Source organism: Pristiophorus japonicus, chromosome 9 (assembly GCF_044704955.1).
Source record: "Pristiophorus japonicus isolate sPriJap1 chromosome 9, sPriJap1.hap1, whole genome shotgun sequence".
In the NCBI taxonomy this organism is placed as follows: Eukaryota; Metazoa; Chordata; class Chondrichthyes; family Pristiophoridae; genus Pristiophorus; species Pristiophorus japonicus.
Window position 1 is genome coordinate 72786088 of NC_091985.1, and position 22449 is coordinate 72808536.

Below are 22449 nucleotides of genomic sequence, written 5' to 3' on the forward strand. Positions count from 1 at the left end.
GAGAAACCCAAGACAAAAAGCAAAAAGGGCCACATTACAGCAAAATTCTAAAGGGGCAAAGTATGTTAAAAAGACAAGCCTGAAGGCTCTGTGCCTCAATGCAAGGAGTATTCATAATAAGGTGGACGAATTAACTGCGCAGGCAGCAAGTAACGAATATGATATAATTTGCATCACAGAGACATGGCTCCAGGGTGACCAAGGCTGGGAGCTCAACATCCAGGGGTATTCAACATTCAGGACGGATAGACAGAAAGGAAAAAGAGGTGGGGTGGCATTGCTGGTTAAAGAGGAAATTAATGCAATAGTAAGGAAGGACATTAGCTTGGATGATGTGGAATTAGTATGGGTGAAGCTACGGAATACCAAAGGGCAGAAAACGCTAGTGGGAGTTATGTACAGACCACCAAACCGTAGTAGTGAGGTTGGGGACAGCATCAAACAAGAAATTAGGGATACATGCAATAAATGTACAGCAGTTATCATGGGCGACTTTAATCTACATATAGATTGGGCTAACCAAACTGGTAGCAAAGCGGTGGAGGAGGATTTCCTGGAGTGTATTAGGGATGGTTTTCGAGACCAATATGTCGAGGAACCAACTAGAGGGCTGGCCATCCTAGACTGGGTGATGTAAAATGAGAAAGGACTAATTAGCAATCTAGTTGTGCGAGGCCCCTTGGAGAAGAGTGACCATAATATGGTAGAATTCTTTATTAAGATGGAGAGTGACATAGTTAATTCAGAGACTAGGGTCCTGAACTTAAGGAAAGGCAACTTCGATGGTAAGAGACGTGAATTGGCTAGAATACACTGGCGAATGATACTTAAAGGGTTGACAGAGGATAGGCAATGGCAAACATTTAAAGATCACATGGATGAACTTCAACAATTGTACATCGCTGTCTGGAACAAAAATATAACGGGGAAGGTGGCTCAACCATGGCTAAGAAGGAAGACACAAATAACCTTCCAGAAATACTAGGGGACTGAGGGTCTAGTGAGAAGGAGGAACTGAAGAAAATCCTTATTAGGCGGGAAATTGTGTTAGGGAAATTGATGGGATTGAAGGCTGATAAATCCCCGGGGCCTGATAGTCTGCATCCCAGAGCACTTAAGAGGTGGCCCTAGAAATAGTGGATGCATTGGTGATCATTTTCCAACAGTCTATCAACTCTGGATCAGTTCCTATAGACTGGAGGGCAGCTAATGTAATACCACTTTTTAAGAAAGGAGGGAGAGAGAAAACGGGTCATTATGGACCAGTTAGCCTGACATCAATAGTGGGGAAAATGTTGGAATCAATTATTAAAGATGAAATAGCAGCGCATTTGCAAAGCAGTGACAGGATCGGTCCAAGTCAGCATGGATTAATGAAAGGGAAATCATGCTTGACAAATCTTCTGGAATTTTTTGAGAATGTAACTGGTAGAGTGGACAAGGAAGAACCAGTGGATGTGGTGTATTTGGACTTTCAAAAGGCTTTTGACAAGGTCCCACACAAGAGATTAGTGTGCAAAATTAAAGCACATGGTATTTGGGATAATGTACTGATGTGGATAGAGAACTGGTTGGCAGACAGGAAGCAGAGAGTCGGGATAAACGGGTCCTTTTCAGAATGGTAGGCAGTGACTAGTGGGGTGCCGCAGGGCTCAGTGCTGGGACCCCAGTTATTTACAATATACATTAATGATTTAGATGAAGGAATTGAGTGTAATATCTCCAAGTTTGCAGACGACACTAAGCTGGGTGGCGGTGTGAGCTGTGAGGAGGACGCTAAGAGGCTACAGGGTGACTTGGACAGGTTAGGTGAGTGGGCAAACGCATGGCAGATGCAGTATAACGTGGATAAATGTGAGGTTATCCACTTTGGTGGCAAAAACACGAAGGCAGAATATTATCTGAATGGCGGCAGATTAGGAAAAGGGGAGGTGCAACGAGATCTGGGTGTCATGGTACATCAGTCATTGAAAGTTGGCATGCAGGTACAGCAGGCGGTGAAGAAGGCAAATGGTATTTTGGCCTTCATAGCTAGGGGATTTGAGTATAGGAGCAGGGAGGTCTTACTGCAGTTGTACAGGGCCTTGGTGAGGCCTCACCTGGAATATTGTGTTCAGTTTTGGTCTCCTAATCTGAGGAAGGATGTTCTTGCTATTGAGGGATTGCAGCGAAGCTTCACCAGACTGATTCCCGGGATGGCAGGACTGACATATGAGGAGAGACTGGATCGATTGGGCCTGTATTCACTGGAGTTTAGAAGGATGAGAGGGGATCTGATAGAAGCATATAAAATTCTGATGGGACTGGACAGGTTAGATGCAGGAAGAATATGCCCGATGTTGGGGAAGTCCAGAACCAGGGGACACATAGTCTAAGGATAAGGGGTAAGCCATTTCGGACTGAGATGAGAAGAAACTTCTTCACTCAGAGAGTTGTTCACCTGTGGAATTCCCTACCGCAGAGAGTCGTTGATATCAGTTCATTGGATATATTCAAGAGAGAGTTAGATGTGGCCCTTACGGCTAAATGGATCGAGTGGTATGGAGAGAAGGCAGGAAAGGGGTACTGAGGTGAACGATCAGCCATGATATTATTGAATGGTGGTGCAGGCTCAAAGGGCCGAATGGCCTACTCCTGCACCTATTTTCTATGTTTCTATGTTTCTAATGCTGCGCACACAACCATCATGTACTGCATGGACTCTTCCAACGGAGCTACCAGCTGCTGTTGTGTTGGCAATGCATCCCAGGTGACCCAGTGAGATTTCGAGCATTTTCTGTTTCTATTTCAGATTCCAGCATCTGCAGTATTTTGCTTTTGCATCCCAGGTGTCTGCCTGCTTCAATGATCTGCATTATTTTACTTGTAAATGCAGAATACTTGAGATCTGAATGTGCAAGCTGCTCAGCCAAGGGCAACATCTTCTGACCCTCTGGCCAGCAATACCTGCATCCTTATCTTCTACTTCCTGTACACTTGTGCTTTGTGCATCTCTCTATGTATTCCCCAACGGCTAGCTATCTAATGCTCTGCCCTAACCTTCGGTGAATGTTTCTAGACTGATATACCGTGTCTGAAGCAGAGGGATCTGGATGAAATTCATCTTCCTCCTGATTGGAATAGCTAAAAGAAGGCAAGAATCAAAACCAGAAGAACAGTGTTGATGCAATTTGCACTAAAAAGTGTGATATCAGGGCATCATTATCTGATTCACTGTCAGATTAGATGTGGTGCAGGAGAATGAACCTGTCGTGGCACTTGGCCTCCAAACTCCTGGCTCTCGTGTCCTCTCTCGTGAGCCTCCTCAAGAGCTCCAAAGCTGCTTCATATGGATTGAGAGGGCAGAGGTTATGAGGGACACCGCCTGCAGCCAATTCTTCTCAATGGTTATGGGCTTTTTTACCTTTGAGAAGAATGTGGACAGGGTAAATACTCTCCAGTTGATATGAGGTGAAGTGTAAGCTATGTGTCACCATGCAGTCCACAGGTGCATGAAACCAGAAATGACATGTCCTGTGAGACTGTCAGTGGAATCCATGTGTGGAAGGCAACATGTTAAGTTACAGTTAAAGGTGAAGTGTGGAAAAGAGACAGCTCATCTAGGACATTAATGGAACACTCATGAAGTAGCTCAACGCAGTGTGAGGAAAGAGGTTGTAAGTAGTAAAACTGTTTTGTTCAATTCTGGAAGTGTGTTCTACTTTTTTTAACCTTGGTTGATACAATGGAGGATAGGGAGGACCGAGATGGGTGGGCCTTAATGAGGGACAAGATGCAGGCAGCGGGTCCACTGGTCAGCGAGACAATAACAGAAAGTTTAAGCCAAGATTAAGGAGGAAGTTAAAAAAAATCTTTCAACAAAATGTGGTTGGAATGTGGAATTCTCTTCCACAAACCATTGTTGAAGCAGAATCCATAAATATTTGTAAAAGAGAGTTTGATACAATGATGGTAAGATTTGTCCATATCTGCCAGTGATGTTACCGTGCAATAATATTCATGTCTTATTTTATCGTATTGTTTATTTTGTGGTGTTCTTTAAGCTGGTCATTCAGGTTGTCCAAATTGTTAACACTTCATTCATCCTGTCAGTGACATATTCTTTGCATATTTGTGTGTTGTCCTCCTCTACCAAACGTATGCATATCATGTGATTACAGAGCTTACCAGCTACTGAGAGGCCTAATCATTAAATCAGAGTTTTCTGTGTTGGCGTTGGGCCATTTTCAGTAAGCATCGCTCACTGCACAACTGGATTGGTGAACTTTCTGACATTTATACCAGTAAAGTGGCTCCTTAGCTGCTTGAGAAATGTTAAAGGATTTTTTTATTGCCACCAGTGAAATTGCACATTTCAAAGCTCTGCAATCTCACAATTTCATTAATGGTTCATTAATATCAGAGAAAAACGGGCATTTCTCCTGGTCTTTGTGAAAAAGAAGAATGACAGGCCCTTAGTTCAAGTCAGTTAATCATTAAGGTTGGGAATTCTATCACTGGTTTTCCTGGTTTACCTACGGTAAATGGAAAACAATTTGAAGGATAAGAGATTTAACATCTATCTTCTTGTGCAAAATACAGATGCCACTGTGTCAAAACAAATAATTATGGAGCTCAGTACAGATTCTTATTGATTACAAAGCAGGAAAGAAAATATATATACAAACAACAAAGAGAATTTTAAAGGGAGTAGAATCTTGTAGCTCTGTTTAATTCAACTACTTAAAATGTATACCACACATAGCTATGACTATTTGCTGTGTTGAAAAGAAAATTCTAATTGTAAATAAAGGATACATGCTTTGACTTGATTACATTAAATGATCTCTGGCACAGTTTGTATATATTAGACAAAATATCCCTCAATTTATTATGATTAATTGAACTGCAGTACATAATTTCTGAGTTTCCAAATTAAGATATTTTAGCTATGTGAAATAAATTACTTCAGAATCAATATATATATTAAAAATAAGTGTATAATGCCATGCTCAGTTTCCTTTTAAAATATAATTGGTGTTTGACAATCCCAGTGAAATTGATTCTCAATGAATCTATTGATGAGTAATGTGTAATACAATTAGTTTATTCACCAATGTAACTTGCCTTTTTGTTTATCATAAATGATTGACTAACATTTCTAATATTCAAAATATAGAATGCATATAGAAAATAAAGAAAAAGCCACATATATTTGATTTGTTTTGATTATTGCTTTACTTGTATGACAGTGTATAAATATAACCACAGTGGAAGCCCCATTCTACATATTCTAATTATCCTTCAGAATTTTTACAGAACAAAGCTTTGCACAAGATGTCACCTCACTGCATAGACCAGTAATACTAATCACATCCTGTCTGACATAAATCCACCGCACAGCCCAAGAAATCAAATTTTTTTGTTCTTTGCATTGCCTATATTCCTGTGCCCTGGGTACTACAGGACCAATACAGGGATTCTTGTTTATCTGCCAGTTTCTGTTCTCCACTAGGGGTGTACGGGACCTCCATTATGGCATATAGTGAAGGTTTTGTACTACACTGTACACTATAAAAGCAGACTAGCACACGAAAAGAAAGAGTTTTGCATAGAATATTTATTCCATAACCCATTATAACTTATTTAAATTCAAAATTGATAATGTCACTTTTGTTTATCTTAGAGATGATGATTGACAGGGATGATCTTCAAATATATTGCTAAGCTCTTTTAAAACATAAATACCAACAAATTACATTTATGTAGCATCTTTAACATAGTAAAATGTCACAAGGTGCTTCATAGGAGCATTATCAAAACAAAATGTGACACCAAGCCACATAAGGAAATATTAGTACAAGTGGAGGTAGTTTTTAAGGAGCATCTTAAAGGAGGATAGAGAACTAGAGAGGCAGAGAGATTTAGGGAGAGAATTCCAGAACTTAGGGCCCAGGCAGCTGAAGGCACGGCCACCAATGGTGGAGTGATTAAAATCGTGGATTTGTACAGGCCAGAATTGGAGGAGCACAGAAATATTGGGGGGCTTGTAGAGCTGAAGGAGGTTACAGAGATAGGGAGGGGCGAAGCCATGGAAAGGTTTGAAATAAGAGGAGATTCATTTTAGTACAAAAGGTACAAATTCTGAACTTATTAACGGTAACAAAATGTCAATGCTATATTTTAGCAGCTTTCATGGAACAGTATATTCCGTATTCACTTCCCGCCTTTTCTCAAAGGACAGACTCCTGTTGGTCCACACTTCCAGAGGTTCTGGCAGCCCTTTAATATGTCAACTGGTTCTTCATCAGTGAGTCTAGCTAGTGCCAGCAAGTTTTTTAAGAGGCATACAACAAATGGTGATATTGTACCCACCAGAAACCCGTATGTGGTTTATCATTGAATAACAAAGGTTTACCAGCTACTTTTATCATTCAGTAGGTGGTAGCTTTACCCACAAGGTCATCAAGGGAGCTTGGAGGGAGGATTCTCTTTTATTCTAGCCATGATCTTCATATACTGACCTTCCTTAAACATCAGAATGTCAGCTGTGGCTCAATGAGCAGCACATTTGCCTCTGAGTCAGAAGGTCATGGGTTCAAAGCCCACTCCAAAGACTTGAGCACAAAAATCTAAGCTGACATTCCATGCCAATACTGAGCACAGTCAGAGATGCTGGGGGATTATTTTTCTCTCAATGTCCTCTCTGACGCTGCCCCAGCATGTCTTCTTCAGCCCCCATGATCTCTCTGGTTGTTCTGATGTCCTCTCTGACCCCAACAATCTCCTCTCCCATCCCCCCATGTCCTTCTAGGCCTTCCACGATGTCCCCCACTGACCCATGATCTCTCCAGTCCCCTGTAATAGCTTGGTGCCTCAGGCCTTCCTGCCCGACAGCAAGCCAGTTTCTCAATCTGGTGGGCTCCCAGCTGGGAAATGGAGTAAGAACATTTTAATGAGGTTCTTCTGTTAAAATTTGCAGGACCTCTGGGAAACCCGCATTTCCAGGTTTCCCAACCACTACACCACCTCCCCAGCTATAGCTTTCCTGCTAGTTATAAGCAGGTCTGCAGACAGAAGAGGTCCTTCACATAACTCCAACAGGGCTTTAACCCAACTTGCCTGATGGGAACTGGGCGGATGGGTGGTTAAAGTTGCCCAGGCTACATACTTGTCCTGGAGCCACCGAGAGCTGACCTGCTGAGATTTTCACCTGCTCTCCATCTTAGATCAGCCATGATCTTATTGAATGGCAGAGCAGGCTCAAGGGGCCAAATGGCCTACTCCTGCTCTTAATTCTTATGTTCTTATGTAGTCTCAATTCAATTCAACAGAGGGATCTGAAACAGGTGTTGGACCCCCTATTTACATAGGTAATGAGCCTAAAGCCTGTTTCAGGCGGGCGCCCTGGGCAACTATAGGCACGTGACGCACTGCCACATTTTTTTGTTTGCGAAAGGAAGAAAGAACACAGTTGCTGCATTATGTACTCCTTAATCAGGATTTCTCAAAACACTTCATATCCAATGAACTTTTTTTCAAATGCAGTCATTGTTATGTAGGCAAATGCAGCAATTTTCACACAGCACAATTGACAAACAGCAAATATGATGAATGACCAGTTAATCTGTTCTTCATAGTTATGGTTGAGGGAGAAGCGCTAGCCAGGACACCGGAAGAACTCCCTGCTCTTCTTTAAATATTCCAGTGGAATATTTTACATCCACCTGAGCAGGCAGACATTAATGTCTCATCTAAAAACCTAATTTCACTTTTCCTTTTGTTATTTGCATTTAATCTCCATATCAAACTATGTGTACTCTTGATTATCCAATGTCTAATATCCATGAGAAACTCAACATTACAACTCTCTTTTATGTACGAATTAATTGAGAAAGCATAATTTAGGGCTGGATGTTCGACTTTTCTGTTGTCGGGGCGAAAATGGAGACGGGGCGGGAAAGTTACCGGCCGAGAATAGTTTGCATCTTGGTAATTAAATTTGGGAATCTGGGCCCTGCATCAGGGGGCGCAGCGCGAAGGGAGGTGTTGTACACATCTCATGGTGCAAGGATGGGAAACTCACGAACTAAAGTGCCAGACTGGGAGAGCTCCGAGAGAAGCGGGGGGTGGTGGGGGGGGAAACTTTAAAAAAAGACACAAAAACATTCCCCAGGCCACCACAACACAATCGCTAAAAAAATTTAAAGAACAAACACTCGCACTTACCTTTGCAGCCCATTACCTTCCTTTCCATCGCCAGTATGGCTCGACCCCTCTGATTTCCCAGGCGGTCATTGCGGGCGCACTTCTGGGCAGGACACAAGTTAAAGGGAAGGTATGGGCCATTAAAAAAAATTCACCTGATTTTGCCGAGAGCCCAGTTGGCGCCTTTAACATGTGGTCCGGTGAAGCAAAGTGCCGGGCTGTTGGCACGACATCCCTGTTTCCCGGTGGTCCAGGGTGGCCCAATTTTATACAGCACTGTTTGTAGCTTGGGCCCTTCCCTTTAATTAAGGGAAGAGCCCCTCCTATACAGCAGTGATACGTGGCCCAGTGTGTAGCGCTGCGCCCCGGTCCATATGCGTCCACCCCGCTAGCGCCCCAGAAAGGAAGTGGAGCGCATTATTTTGTGCTCCACTTCCTGTCGGAGGCGGTAACTCCAATTTCTCACGAGAAGCGAGACTTCTGCATCTGGCACAAATTCTCGCCTCGTGAGTGTTACCGCCCCCAAACGGGGCGCAATGGAATTTTTCTCCCATTGTCTTTAAATGTTTTGTTAAAAAGAGAACAATTTGTAACAGAAGGCTTATTTGTTTATTTCCAACCATTATTGATGTTCTGGGGCTGCCAATGACATCTATATGATTTGATTTTTCTGCACTATATTTAGATCTGCTATGGTTATAGTATACCCTTTTGTCTTTCACTCAACCTACTTTTGGCCATGATTGATTAGTATAACAGAAAATGATTTGGAAAGCATCCACAAATACTTTGAAGCTAAAATTTTTACAGTTAAACAAAAACAGTAAGTGCTGAAATGTATATGTGCCTGAAATTTCCCTGGAGGTTCTCGCACCATAACTTCACCGGGTGATCAGCAGAAACCTTGAGAAACAACCTATATGGCTGTATATCACCATTTCTCCAGAGTTTTTGTCGATCAACCACTGAAGTTACAGTGGAACGAATAATTAGGACAAGTTGGACCTGGAGATAGAAGCTCACCGAGGGGATGGGGGGATGGGGGGCGGAGGAAGGGGTAGAATATCATGCGTGTGAGCAGCTTTTGAAGGGAAACAGCCAGACTTCTAAGAGATTTTCAGGAGAATTACCGTGGAAATCCTACCCCATTCCTCTTTTAAAGCAGAACTCTAAAATTATTTTCTTTTGCAAAGTTGTGTACCGCAGTGCATAGAATGTACAAAAGGTATCATGCAGACCAGGAATTGGTCAGCAGAAATTTATTTTTCTAGTAACGAAACAATTTCACCAGTGTACCTTAAATGAAAAAAAAAAGAAAATGCTAGACATGCACAGCAGGAGTCAGTCAGCATCTGAAAGAGAAAAATAGATGAACATTTTGTTTGAAACCCTTTATCCTGTCTATTATGTGATGCCTCATGCAATCTCTCAATGTTTCTATCCAGCAGCATTGCCTCAATCCACATCATAGCTGCTCTGGATCTCAGTTTAATTTTATCCTTTGTCTCATTTTTTCCCCTTCTACTCAGGTAACAAGATGATGACTGACTTGATATGTATTCCTATTTTCATTTCAGATTTCCAGCATTTATGGAATTTTCATCTGTTGATTATTTAAAATTTATGTCTAATTGAATAAAATAGATACCCTTAATAATCATCATAATCATCAAGAAAATTAATTACTTGAGAAAAAAGTGAGCCTTGTACACAACATACAAAGAAACCAGTTACTTTATATAACAGTAAATAATAAAATGTGATTGAAAATGTATTTATTGATGTTTTTTTCTCAGGCATGCACTGGAGGAGGATGTACAATGAGTCAAGCTAGTACTGCTAAAACTGAAGAGAGTACCCCAGAAAATGTTCCTGCTCCTATTGTCCAATCTTATACATCCAGTTCCTTTAACATCTCATGGACAGAACCAGAGTTACCAAACGGTGGGTGATTTCTTTTCTGCCTGAAGTTAAAAACATGATTAGCAAAGGTAAATTAATATTCTAGATGACAACTTATATGTGGCACTTAATTTTTAATGACCATTTTAGCACATAAAAAACTCCTGAGATAGCATCATTTTATATAGCTCAGAAATTGCAGTCATTTAGAGCGTCGTATTTAAATGGCTCAAAAGTGCTCCCTTTTGACTGTTGTTGAGTACTACATCTGAGAGATGTGTGTGCCAGCTTCTTGACTGCACACAGGCTTCTATTCTACTCTGCTCATTTATTTTGATTCCATATAGGACATTTTTGTTTATTTAAAATAACAAGTCAAACTTTCATTGAATGTTGTGAGTTTTTTGAATATACAAATACTGATACCGTTGTGGTAAAGACCTAGTCATAGATTTAGTCCAAAGGGCTTTGTTTTTTCTCTTTTTACCTTAAGATGAATTTTTCAATATGCGTGCGAAAGCAGCAAAGCAGCAGAACAGTGAGCTTAGTGCTCATTGGTATCATGCTAGGCTGACCTCACAGGATTTCCTGAGGTCAGCCCTAATTATTTAATCATGGCAAGCTACTGGTCCACATTGGACCTGGAATTAGCAGTTCATCAGGGAGGTGGTGGAAGGGGTGAAAAGCCATGCATGTGAGCAGCCTTTGAAAGGAAACAAACAGATTGCTAAGAGATTTAGTCATATTGGAGTAAAATAGTTTTAACCTCTTGAAAGGCTGGAACGTATTTAAATCAAAATTTCAGTCTTTCCAAAAGTTTTATGAGATGAAAAAAAACAGCTGGCAAAACCCAAGGGAAGGAGAAGTAAACATGAAGGCAAGAACTGGAGTTTGTGGCCAAATGATGAAATGGCACAGCAGCCAATGGAGCTGCTATATGAGGTGGGTGTCAAGAGGATTGCCCTGTTTGGCACTTCAGGACACCTTCCTAAAAAAACAACATTCCAAATTGCCTGGCAGGGCGCAATGGGCAGTGTCAATACTATGTACCTGCATGACCTGGGTACAGATGTGGATGAAGATTACACACCTTCAGGATACTGGCAAGGAAAGGCAGTACTGTTTACCAGGTAGATGGTCAAAGTATGTATGGCATGAACCTGTTGCGCATTTACTGCTGGCCCATGCCAAGTTCTCACATAACCTCACAGCTCTTTCATTGTTTATCATGCATAACCATACTCCAGCAGAGCACACAGTTAAAGAACTTACAACAAGCTTGGCAAACTCCCACCTTCAAAGGCCTTCACAAACAAAATTATTGTAACACAAACTAGTGGAATGATACATGGTCGCTCACTAACACACAGGATGGGTTACAGGATGGTCATGTGACTATCATCAACAACCTCTTTAATTGAGAAATGCAGCAGCGACATTGGGAAGCTCTTCCATGTTGCTGTTACTTTTAGTAGGAGAGGAGATGAAAGAGATGGCTATATTGACTTATGCATTAATCACTTCTTTGATACATGTGTGGGAAGTATTTTGGCTGGTACTCCAGATGATCCATATGCTAGCCTGGAAGGAAGCAGTGGTAAAAGCATTGAGGGAAAAAGGAGATCTTGTCTGCCACTATCACTGCTGTCAGTGTGCAATAGGTTTGCTACAGCTCTTCTTGAAACTAATGGCACAGAGCTTCCACTGGCGCTGTGCTGACCCAGAGCCTATGAGCCAGTTCCCCACACAATTCCTATGAAAGTGTGTATTCTAAGGGATCCAACCTGGACTCCCAATTACTGACAATTTTCATGCAGGATGCTGAGGGAGCACTCAATGGCATTTGGCAGGAGGCCAGTGGTGAGTAAGCATGGATATTCTGGCTACATGGGGTAGATGGCTGCCATAGGTGCACCTCCAGTGGTGCAGGCACCTGCTGGGCTCATGCAAATTTGGTGTTTTACCACTGACCCTTGAAACTCTGCTGAGATCAGTATTGGGGAGTGCCAGCTGGCATGACCCTGGTTTTAACCACTAGGATTGCAGCCCTTGGATTTTTGGGGTCTTTAAAATTAGGTACCATGTTGTCCAGCAGAAAGGTACATTTGCTTACAAGAGAATTAGCCTCTTGCAGTCTCTGTGAAATAAAAACAAGAGCTCCGATTTTATCTCGAGACATGAATCGGGTGGGTGGCAGCCAATGGCAAATCTTCCTGATCTTGGCAGCATGAGGCCTAGGAGATTTTAACTCCTGTGCCTTATCTGCATGCTGCAGCCAGGTTCCAGCCCAAAACCGTCAGGAGGTGTCCGCTGTGTGGGGGGTCGGAGCACAATGTCGGACAGCAGGAATGGTCCTCCACACTCCGATAAGTCAATTGGGTTGGGAGAGATGAACCTGAAGTTGAGGAGGTCTAAATGTTCCTTGTGTGGCTCAGAGGAGCGCTCCTGCTCCTCTGGCCCCATAAGGAAAGACTTTTTTTAAAAGGCTTACATTTTTGGACCTCTTTTGATCTTGATTCCTCTTCCCTCTTGATGGACGTGGCAGGAAAGCCTACAGTTAAAATAGCTGTCAAGCCCCAATGACATCATCAGAGCCCAATCTGCATATTTAATGTAGGACTGCTCCGTTAAAGTTGCAAACTGCAGTACATCGCAGTGGGTAAAGGAAGGGGGGGAGACATCAGCGGGTGAGTCCCATGGGCAATTTTAATTGCTCAGCCGGTTTCCATCCCATTATCTTCTGACTCGCCATGGACAATGCCATTGGATTTCTGCTGATATGTGAGATATATTGAAAAGCTTGACCTGGCTGGATTGTAAAAACAATAGCTCAAACTCTGATATAACTTTAGGGTGCTGGAAACAGAAGCACTACTACATAGAATTACATTTGACCTATCTGGTCTATACAGGTTTATATTCCACATGAGCCTTTACCTTCTGCACTCCCACCCCCCCATATCCCTCTATTCCTCTCTCCCTCATGTGTGCATCAAGCCTCCCCTTAAATATGTGGCAGCGAGATCACATTCTCACCATTCTCCTCTGTAATAAAATTAATTTGGAATTCTTTCATCTGTTAGTAGACCCTTAGTTCTGGACTCACCCACAAGTAGATACAGAATAAGGTATCCAGTTAGCAGCCCAAGAGAGAGATTTTGCTAACACGTTTTTTCTCTTTGGTGACACTCAGAAAGGAGTAAATACATGTTTTCCTTTGCTGAAGCATATGGGACTTACATTTGCCTATATAATTTAATATTTTTTTCAAAACCTACTATGCATGTCCAGCAATTGTGTTGATATAATGAAATTCAATTTTAAAATAGTGCAGATTTCATACCATTGGAGAAAATTTACAGTTTTATAGTGGACCTGTTCTCAGCATCCTGCATTACCAGTACAAATGTGGTGCAACTTCTAAAATCATCCCAAGTTTTATACTGGCATGTCACTACTGATGTGAAATTTACTAAATGGGAACATTGAATTGTATTTTGGCAGAAACATTGAGGTCAATACATAACTGAAGAAAGGGCATCATGGATGTTTGTTTGATATTGATACAGCATTTCATATTATACCAACAACAATGTTCTTCACCTTTAATACAACAATTCAAATGGAGTATATGAAAGACGTTACATACACACGGCAAACAATTGGCCAACATGCTTAGTAAATACTTAAATTAGGACAAAAGCCTATTATAGGGCTGTGTATGAACTTCACAAGAATGACGCAGCATATTTTTGTCAGCTATCAGCAATGCAACTGTAAATCTGCAGTTTATGGCATGAATGATTGTTAGTTTAAACTGCAGTAAAAGATACTTTAAAACTCGTGCCGCAGAAGCTTCCCAGTAATGGCTAATTATTTGTATGCAAAAGAATAATGCCTGAATATGAATATGTATTTGTAGTTTATTAATATATGGCTTTACATTTAGATTTTCTTTCGATTACAGAAACGCACATAGATTCAAAAAGATCATGGTTTATTATTTTGCAAAACGTACATGAAAAACACAAAAGTACACGAACATACTCACACACTATTTAAAAAAATCGTTTTTTCTGTTTCCTCTCTCAGGTCAGAATTGAGATTTCCTACAAAGTTTTGCAAGTTTGACTTAAATATTTAATTAATATTTGATTAATATTTGAATATTTCATATTTGAATATATCATTGCATTTTATATTCCAAAAGAAAAAAATGAATAATCCCATAAATATAATTAGAAAAACATAACCATTCAATTTATGCATCTAGTAATCAGAGAACATTGGATACTCAGCAATACTTTCAAGGCAATAATCTCACTGAGGTCAGATGAAATCTTAATCAAACCCAATTTCAAATCTTGAGAAGTTTCTATCATCCGAACCCGAGATGAACATCCTACCTGGTATTCACTCTGGTATCAGTTACCTTTCTATAATACATGCCATGAAGTTTGTAGGAAGATTTTATTTATCTCATTTTGTTCTTTATTTTGTTAGCAGCAAGTGTCACAATAGACATCAATGGCCAAGATGCTTCACTTAGTTGAAGTGTAATGTCTTTCTCACTGAAGGAAAACATTCTGTAGTTGACTCCAGATATTAGCATACTACATGCACACAGACAAGCATATATATTCTATGTATTACAAATTGTTAACTTTTGTCACTTTTCTTCTTATTGACCAAAGGTATCGTCATACATTATGGGCTGTATATGAATGGAGTGCTCATGAAAAGCTCCTCTTCTTTACTTGGCTTCTACATTAATGATCTAACACCATGGAGTCTCCATACCTTTAGAGTTCAAGCCTGTACAGCTAAAGGCTGTGCATTAGGTCCCCTGGTGAGTACCTCAATTTAAATTCGCCCAGCATACAGAATGTCAGATGGCAGTGGATATCTGAAATATAATGATTCATATTGGTCAATACAAACCATCTGGCAGAGCATGACATTTTATCAAATGCCATTCACTGCTCGTTAAAGAGTGGTTAGATTGTACTTAGTATTTGGCCACTGTTCCAAAAGTACTTTATCAGCAATTTCCACAGAAACCCAGAATCTTTTATGAATATAATCTGCTGGAAAAAGGTAATTTGATACCTAATTATTCTTACTAGCTTTATATCTCTTTATTTCTATGTATATATAATTTTAATCTAAAATATTACCATATAGTGGCTATAAAACAAATGTAATATTAAAACCATTCCTTTTCCCTTCCATAGTCTTTCTGTGCCATGCATTTTCTCAGCCAAGTGGGCAGGTTTGATACCTGCTCCAATTTGCCAGTATCACTGAAGTATGAAAGCAATTTCAGGTGTTTTGACTATCTGATTTTCCCTTCTTTGTAAGCAAGTACCTTAATTGTATGTTTTAAATAAACATTTTGACAATAAAAGCAAAAACTGTAATAAATGTGCAGATTCCAGACAAGTCACTAGTCTACATGTGCTCAGTGAAGTAAAACCAAGCTGGAAATATGCAAAGAAACCAAACAAAATGGTATTTGTAATTAGCAATTTTACAGCAATGGTCAATTCAATCTAAAAAGAGAGAGGAGGCTAAAAGAGATAACAAAACAGGAAAAATATAAAGAACAAAAGAAAGAAAAAAATAACTTGCACTTAAAGTGCCTTTCATGACCTCAAGATGCCCCAAAGCACTTTACAGCCAATTAAATAATTTTGAAGTGTAATCACTGTTGTATTGTAGGAAACGCAGCAGCCAAAATTGCACACAGCAAGTTCTCACAAACAGCAATGTGATAATGATGAGATCATCTTTTTTAGTGATATTGGTTGAGGGATAAATATTGGCCAGGACTCCGGGGATAACTCCCCTGCTCTTCTTCGAAATAATAGCATGTGATCTGTTAGAGCCACCTGAGAAGGCAGACAGGGCCTCGGTTAAACGTCTCATCCGAAGCATGGCACCTCAGAGCTACACTCCCTCAGGCCTACACCAAAGTGTCAGTCTAGATTTTGTGCTCAAGTCTATGGGGTGGGCTTGAACCCATAACCTTCTGAGTATTATTTGAGATACCCTGTCTGCAGCATCTTGCAAGGAGCCGCCGTTGCTTGACAAGCCTGATGGAGAGCTCATTGCCCCTCCTGTGGTGGCATTACTGTTGTGGTATCTGATGTAGTGTGGCATGATGAAGTTGCGAATGAGTGTCAGTAGCCATGGTTGGAGGGTGTCGTCCTTGACCCCGAGTAACCATCTTTGTATTTTGCAGCTTCCTGAAGATGAGTTTGCAGAAGCCCCTTCAACTGTAAGCCAAAGTGCATAAAATGAGCAATTAGTCAACTGCTCACTCTGAAATCAACAAGCTCTGTTACACTTAGATGCAACTGATCTGAGTGCCTGCAGCTCTAAGGATAAGGGGTAAGCCATTTAGGACCGAGATGAGGACAAACTTCTTCAATCAGGGAGTTGTGGGCATGTGAAATTCTCTACCACAGAAAGTTGTTGAGGCCAGTTCGTTAGATATATTCAAAAGGGAGTTAGATGTGGCCCTCATGACTAAAGGGATCAAGGGGTGTGCAGAGAAAGCAGGAATGGGGTGCTGAAATGCATGATCAGCCATGATCATATTGAATGGTGGTGCAGGCTCGAAGGGCCGAATGGCCTACTCCTGCACCTATTTTCTATGTTTCTATGTCACTTTAAATCCGGCAGCCTATACACCCCACAGACAATCCCACCAGGTTTTCCCTAATGGCTGGACAATGTGTGGGGTTTCCATTTTTTTTGTTAAATTTATGATGGAGTCAGAATTGCATAAAGTGACTCCAATTTGCATAGTATTCATGAGGCTCCCATCTGCCCGCGGTGGGAGCCTCGATCATCTTGAAAGTCAGTTATGATAAAAGCCTTAATTTCATTTGCCCGAAACCAGGTGACGGAACATTTAAAATAGAGCAGGGCACTTTCCCACTCTTTTCCTGTCCCAATCTGTCCAACTCCAATCTTAATTTGCAGGTGGCAAGGATACCTGCCCCAAGCCTGCAGGAAGGGAAGAGAATCAGTACACCAGTCATTACAAGACATTCGAACAACCTAAATCATAGCCAGACCAAGAGCAGGCTTGCTTGAGTTTGTAAGCAAATTGCTCGCCTAACTCAAAGATGTGATGCATGATATAGAGAGAACCTAGAGCAGGGAGAAAAATAGTTTTCGCACTATTTTATGAAAGTTAATGGCCTAGAAATACGATCGTAGTATGCCCGTTTTACAGGCATAAAATGGGTGCTTAACGGTCCAATATGGTGGGAGAGCTCTAAGAGAGAATAGTTCATGCTTTTCATCTCCAATACACCAACAGTCCCGGAATCCTTATCACCGCTGTCCTTACTACCATCATCCAATTGCCTTCCTTCAGTCCAGGATTAATGGCTTGCCTTCACTTCACTACAAATGTTAACACCAACTCCAAATGCAGAAAATACAATTTTCGCATTGGTGACGTTGGAGTTCGCATTGGTGACGTTAAATCGGCATTGCATGTCGATTAACGTCACCAAGCCACCAATTTTATTCGCAGGGCACCGACAGTTACCGGCAGCGCAAAACGGGAGAGGAATATGGCGGCCGCCAGCAGCTGGTGAAAGAGCGACGACCGCCATTTTATCGCCATTTCATGGCACTACAGAGTGACGGTAAGTAGATGAATTTCTAACCCATGAGGTGCGAGGAAGTTTGGGTTGCAATAGTGATGAGAGTAGCAAGTGTGTGTGTGGGTAGGAGGCAAAGGAGCTAGAATGAAGAGTACTGATTGTAGGATAGTGAAAGGAAGGGAGGTGGGGGGAAGTATTGTTAGTAGTGAGGCCAAAGAGGGCGGAGGTGTGAGCAGAGAGTAAGAGCTCAGAGTTAGGATTCTTACATTGGCAAACTATGAGGTCATTTAACTTTTTTCTGCTGGGAACTAAGCTCCTGGGATTAACATCATCTGCAACCTCTTCCTACTAGTGGCAGAGGTATTGCCTGAAGGGCTTTCTCACCCCCCTCCCCCCACCCCCGAGGGAATCAAATCACCTTCCTGCTGTCTACCCATGGACCAGGACCTGCAATGCAACATCAGAAGCCGCTCTGATGGTCTTTCACTCAATTTTCTCCTTACAAATATTCCCTGCTGTATGTAGCCACAGTGCATCTCCCCTTTAAGAGGTGCTAGCTGTCTTTAAGTGGCATCTCTGAAGCCTAATTTTTCACCTCCTTGCCCTCCACCCAAACAGACGCACAATCAATGAATTGCATAGATATCCCTGGTTGCACACTGGCTCATGATAATGAGCTGCCAGCACCAAATTCACTTAGTCCTTGAGACCACAACCCCTACGCGCCCGTTTTCGGGCTCGAGCGAATTTCTGTGCCAAAATTTCCACAGGGACAGTAAATATCTGCAGTATACATTTTGAAACTAAATTTAACCAAAACGAAAGTTATAGGAGTAGTTTTATGAATTTTGTGTGTGCATACATGAATCACTGATGTGCAATTTTAAAGAGCGAATCTCCATGCTTGGAGTGCAGATTTTTAAAATTAATCCTCAGATTTTGTATTGAGTTGAACCTATTTGGATGTAGATTCCTCTCGTTTGTGCTCTGATCTGAATACCATCACAGGTGAATCGCAGAGTCTGTAATACCTCGATCTCAGGATCACAAAGGAGTTAAAGTATGGCTTTTTAAAACATTTCTAACCTTATTTTTTTGAACATTTCCTTATTGATTTGGTAACGCTAGCCATTCATATCCTGTCAGTTGTGGAAGCCCTTCACATTTCAAATGTGTGACATCATTCCCTTGTTCCTTACTGTACAAAGAAACTATTTTCTTCAAATTTAAGTTAATGAAAGTTGTGAACAATGGAGCTGAACAATGATTTTATAATCCGTGGCTTCTCAACAGATGCATTTTCTTATTGCCGATGATTTGAAAAAGCATGATATCTTGTACCAACTTAAGAAACTAATAGAATTATTGATGAAAGTCTCTTCCCTCTGACAGCTGTCAAACATATTAGTGGAGATGGAAAACCTAAAGGGAGTTCTACACAAAATAACTCGCCACATGTGTAATTTAATTCAAAATTTATAGCTAGCTTCAACTGGGAAAAGAATATGTTCAATTTGGTGAGCAAGTCCCTCTTGTGGAACACTATAATTTTGGAGTGGTACAGTCACCAAAGTCTCTAACATGCTCAATTAGCTCCATGCATATAAGTGCAAGTCAGTCCTTTGGACTGGTTGACATGTTGATTATGGAGCTGCTTCAGCTGAGAAAAATTAGTTCCAGCTTGGTAGATTGCAGTACATAACTGAAACTAACTTTTTTTTTTACAGCTCAGGTACCTTCAAATGATTAATTAAACTGGTCTGAAGTAATAATTTCCATGTAAATAACTGGGGTTACTTGTAGAATATACATGGGCCATTCCTGTAAACTGCATATTTGGATCAGTAGCAGGTGTAAATGAATTCCAAAAATGGCAGCTACCTATAGGAGAGGAAATGATTATCTATGTCAAAGTCATATTTTGGAGTTGTGTTTTTTATCATTTGAGAAATAGAAGGGGCTAAAAAGTCGGCTACATACCACAATCTGTTACCGCCAAATTTTTTTAAGTGGTGGCTGCCGTTAAGATACTGGCCCAAGACATGCAAATCTACAGAGCATGACCTCATTCAGCATGCAACATCAACTTGACGCCGCGCTCTGCGAACTTGGATCTTTGTGCTGAGTTTAACGCTGGGTCCTAAGCTCGCTCAGAAAAGCGAGCAAACAGCAGACTTACAGAGACGCTGTTGGCGCTACTGAAAGGAACCCACACATCTTTCAGATAAGTTCACATTTAAGCCATTGGACTGGAGTTTTTGGGGCCGAAATTGCTCTTTTTATAGCCCCATTAGCATCTCTGGGGGTGGGGGGGGGGGGGGCGCTAATGGCGCACAATTGCATTTTCATCTGGAGAGGGGGGCTCCAAGAAAATTGCCCCAGAGGTTTGGGGGCTTTGTGCCGGTAGCGCCACCCCCCGCGATTAGTGCCCCGGGCCGGCACACAACTGGCGATGCGCGCCAATCCCTCAACACCCGCACTGACCCGTTTGCGTCCCGTGGGCGGATGTCAACGCCAGCTTCGCAGGTCGCGAAGCTGGTGGACATCACCCACCAGGGTGCTCCTGAAAGGGGAGGCCCTTTGCGCCCGGGCCGCCATTTTATTTTGTCGGTCAACTCTTGCAATCGACCGGGCCGTCATCATGCAGCCTGGCACACCATTTTGGGTGCCCGGCCACTGGCCCGGTCAATCACATCCCTGGTGGCCCAGTGGCTGGCCACTGAAAGGCTTGCGGAATGCGCAGCGGCCCTCCCCTTTCATTGCTGCACCTCCTTTGAGGGGCGCACGGCCCAATTCCACGTCAGGGGCAGGACTTCCGGGCCAGTGATGAAGGTCCAGGCCCCAGAATCGGTTATCGAGTGATCCTCCAACTCCTCCTTGTCTTTGTCCTCCTCCTTCTCCTTATCCTCATCCTTCTTCTCCATCTCCCTCTCCCACCAGATCCCCCGCCCCAATCCCCAGGCAGTTCTTGTGTGTGTGAAATAAGGAAGGCACAAGGGTGGAGTTCTGGTGAAGGGAAGGCTGGAAAGAAAGATGTGCATGTGAGAAGGAATATATCATACGAGGATACAAGTATCTTGTAGTCTTTCAGCCCTGCTGCTGGCCAAGGGCTCAGCCATGTCCCTGCCAAGCATGGCCAGCACCATCTCCTCCAAGGGGGTGAGGTGAAGCCTGGAATGGGAGTTGTGCCTCTTGTGTGGTACTAGTTGTTGGTAGGTGAGTGATTGGAAGGAGCCATGCATTGAGAAGTGTGTGAGGCTGGTGGTGCAGTTGGTAGGTGACAGCTTTTGAAGATGCATTCACAGACCTTGACCACTGGCCTGAGGTCATGAAGCTTCTTTGAGCACTGGAGCCAGGCGGTGGAGGTGACACTGCTGACAGCGACGGCCTCAGTGATCTGGTTCCACTTCCTGCTTTCTGAAGGGACTTCTGGCCCCTGTGGGTAGAGGACATCTCTTGCAATGTTGACCCCCTGCATAAAGCTGGAGTGATGCGTGCGAGACCCCTGGTGCCCCTTCCCTGGCTTGCTGAGCTACTTGTGTTAGTGCTGAAGCACTTTTACCATTTTGTTAGGTATGGAAGGCAATTCAGCTTTAAGAGAAATTCTGAATATAAGGTTCTGAGAGGGTTTGACAGGGTAGATCCAGAGAAGATGTTTCCCCTTGTGGGGGGATTGTAGAACTAAGAGGCATAGTTCCAGAATAAGAGGTCGCCCATTTAAAATGAAAATGAGGAGGAATTTATTCTCTCAGAGAGTTGTGAATCTTTGGAATTCTCTACCCCAGAGAGCTGTGGAGGCTGGGTCATTGAATATATTTAAGGTGGGGCTAGACAGATTTTTGAACGATAAGGAAGTCAAGGCTTATGGGGCGCAGGCAGAGAAGTGGAGTTGAGGCCAAGGTCAGATCAGCCATGATGGCGGTGCAGGCTCGAGGGGTCAAATGGCCTACTCCTGCTCCTATTTCTTATGTTCTTATGTTTTTTTTTTGGAAGACAGTTGAGTTCCAAGAGATAAAACCTGCCTATTTTTAAATGTTTTTATTTATTTTTTCATTTTAGAAGGTAATTCCCCTTTCAGGGACCGATTGCTTTCTAAAATGAGAGCCTTGCTTTAAGAAAAGGCTGTTCTTGCTCCAGGAACGCCATGGCCATGCAACATTGGGCCTTCTTCTGTGAGTAGTGCCAGAGAACCAACCTTACAGAGTAAGTTTAGTGCTGCTACTTAAATACTGGATCCAAATTACCGGTGCTGTCTGCACGATTAATTCTGACGGCCGTTAACTGCGTCCAGCGGTAGCACCGGCAGCTTTTCAGCACACTCGAATTTTTAGCCCTATACATTTGGAGTAGTCATTTATGCTGAACATACACCCAAAGGATTACCATATCTTTCAAGTAAAATTATTGGACTAAAATAAATCAAAACTGTGTACTGCATGTTATATATGCAGACTATAGCTATACTCTCTGTGTAGCCACTGTATAGTTGCATAAGATGGAGACTTGTTACCTGATATACTATCAATAAGGTTTACACTGTGTCTATACTATGCTGGCACCACTAGAGGGTGCAACTGATGGAGACCGGGCTTTCCTGCCCCTGTGGCAGAGGCTGTCCACCAGAGGGCACTGCGGTGGAAGATCTGAGGGTCACCTGCATAGGTGTACAGGGCCCAGTATAAAAGGCTGTTCACCATGCTTGTGCCTCACTCTGGAGTTACGAATAAAGGACCAA

General features: G+C 42.2%; 1 protein-coding gene across 2 annotated transcripts in view; it reads left to right on the forward strand.

Moving 5' to 3' along the window:
- Positions 1–22449, forward strand: part of ush2a (Usher syndrome 2A (autosomal recessive, mild)) — a 1282968-nt gene that overhangs the window by 864422 nt on the left and 396097 nt on the right. Inside the window, exons 35-37 of one of the 2 annotated variants that reach the window (XM_070889458.1) lie at positions 9984–10131; positions 14784–14938; positions 17642–17756. In XM_070889458.1, coding sequence (XP_070745559.1) covers positions 9984–10131; positions 14784–14938; positions 17642–17756 — 418 coding nt within the window. The remainder of the gene's footprint in view (positions 1–9983; positions 10132–14783; positions 14939–17641; positions 17757–22449) is intronic. The other variant, XM_070889457.1, reaches the window with a different exon arrangement.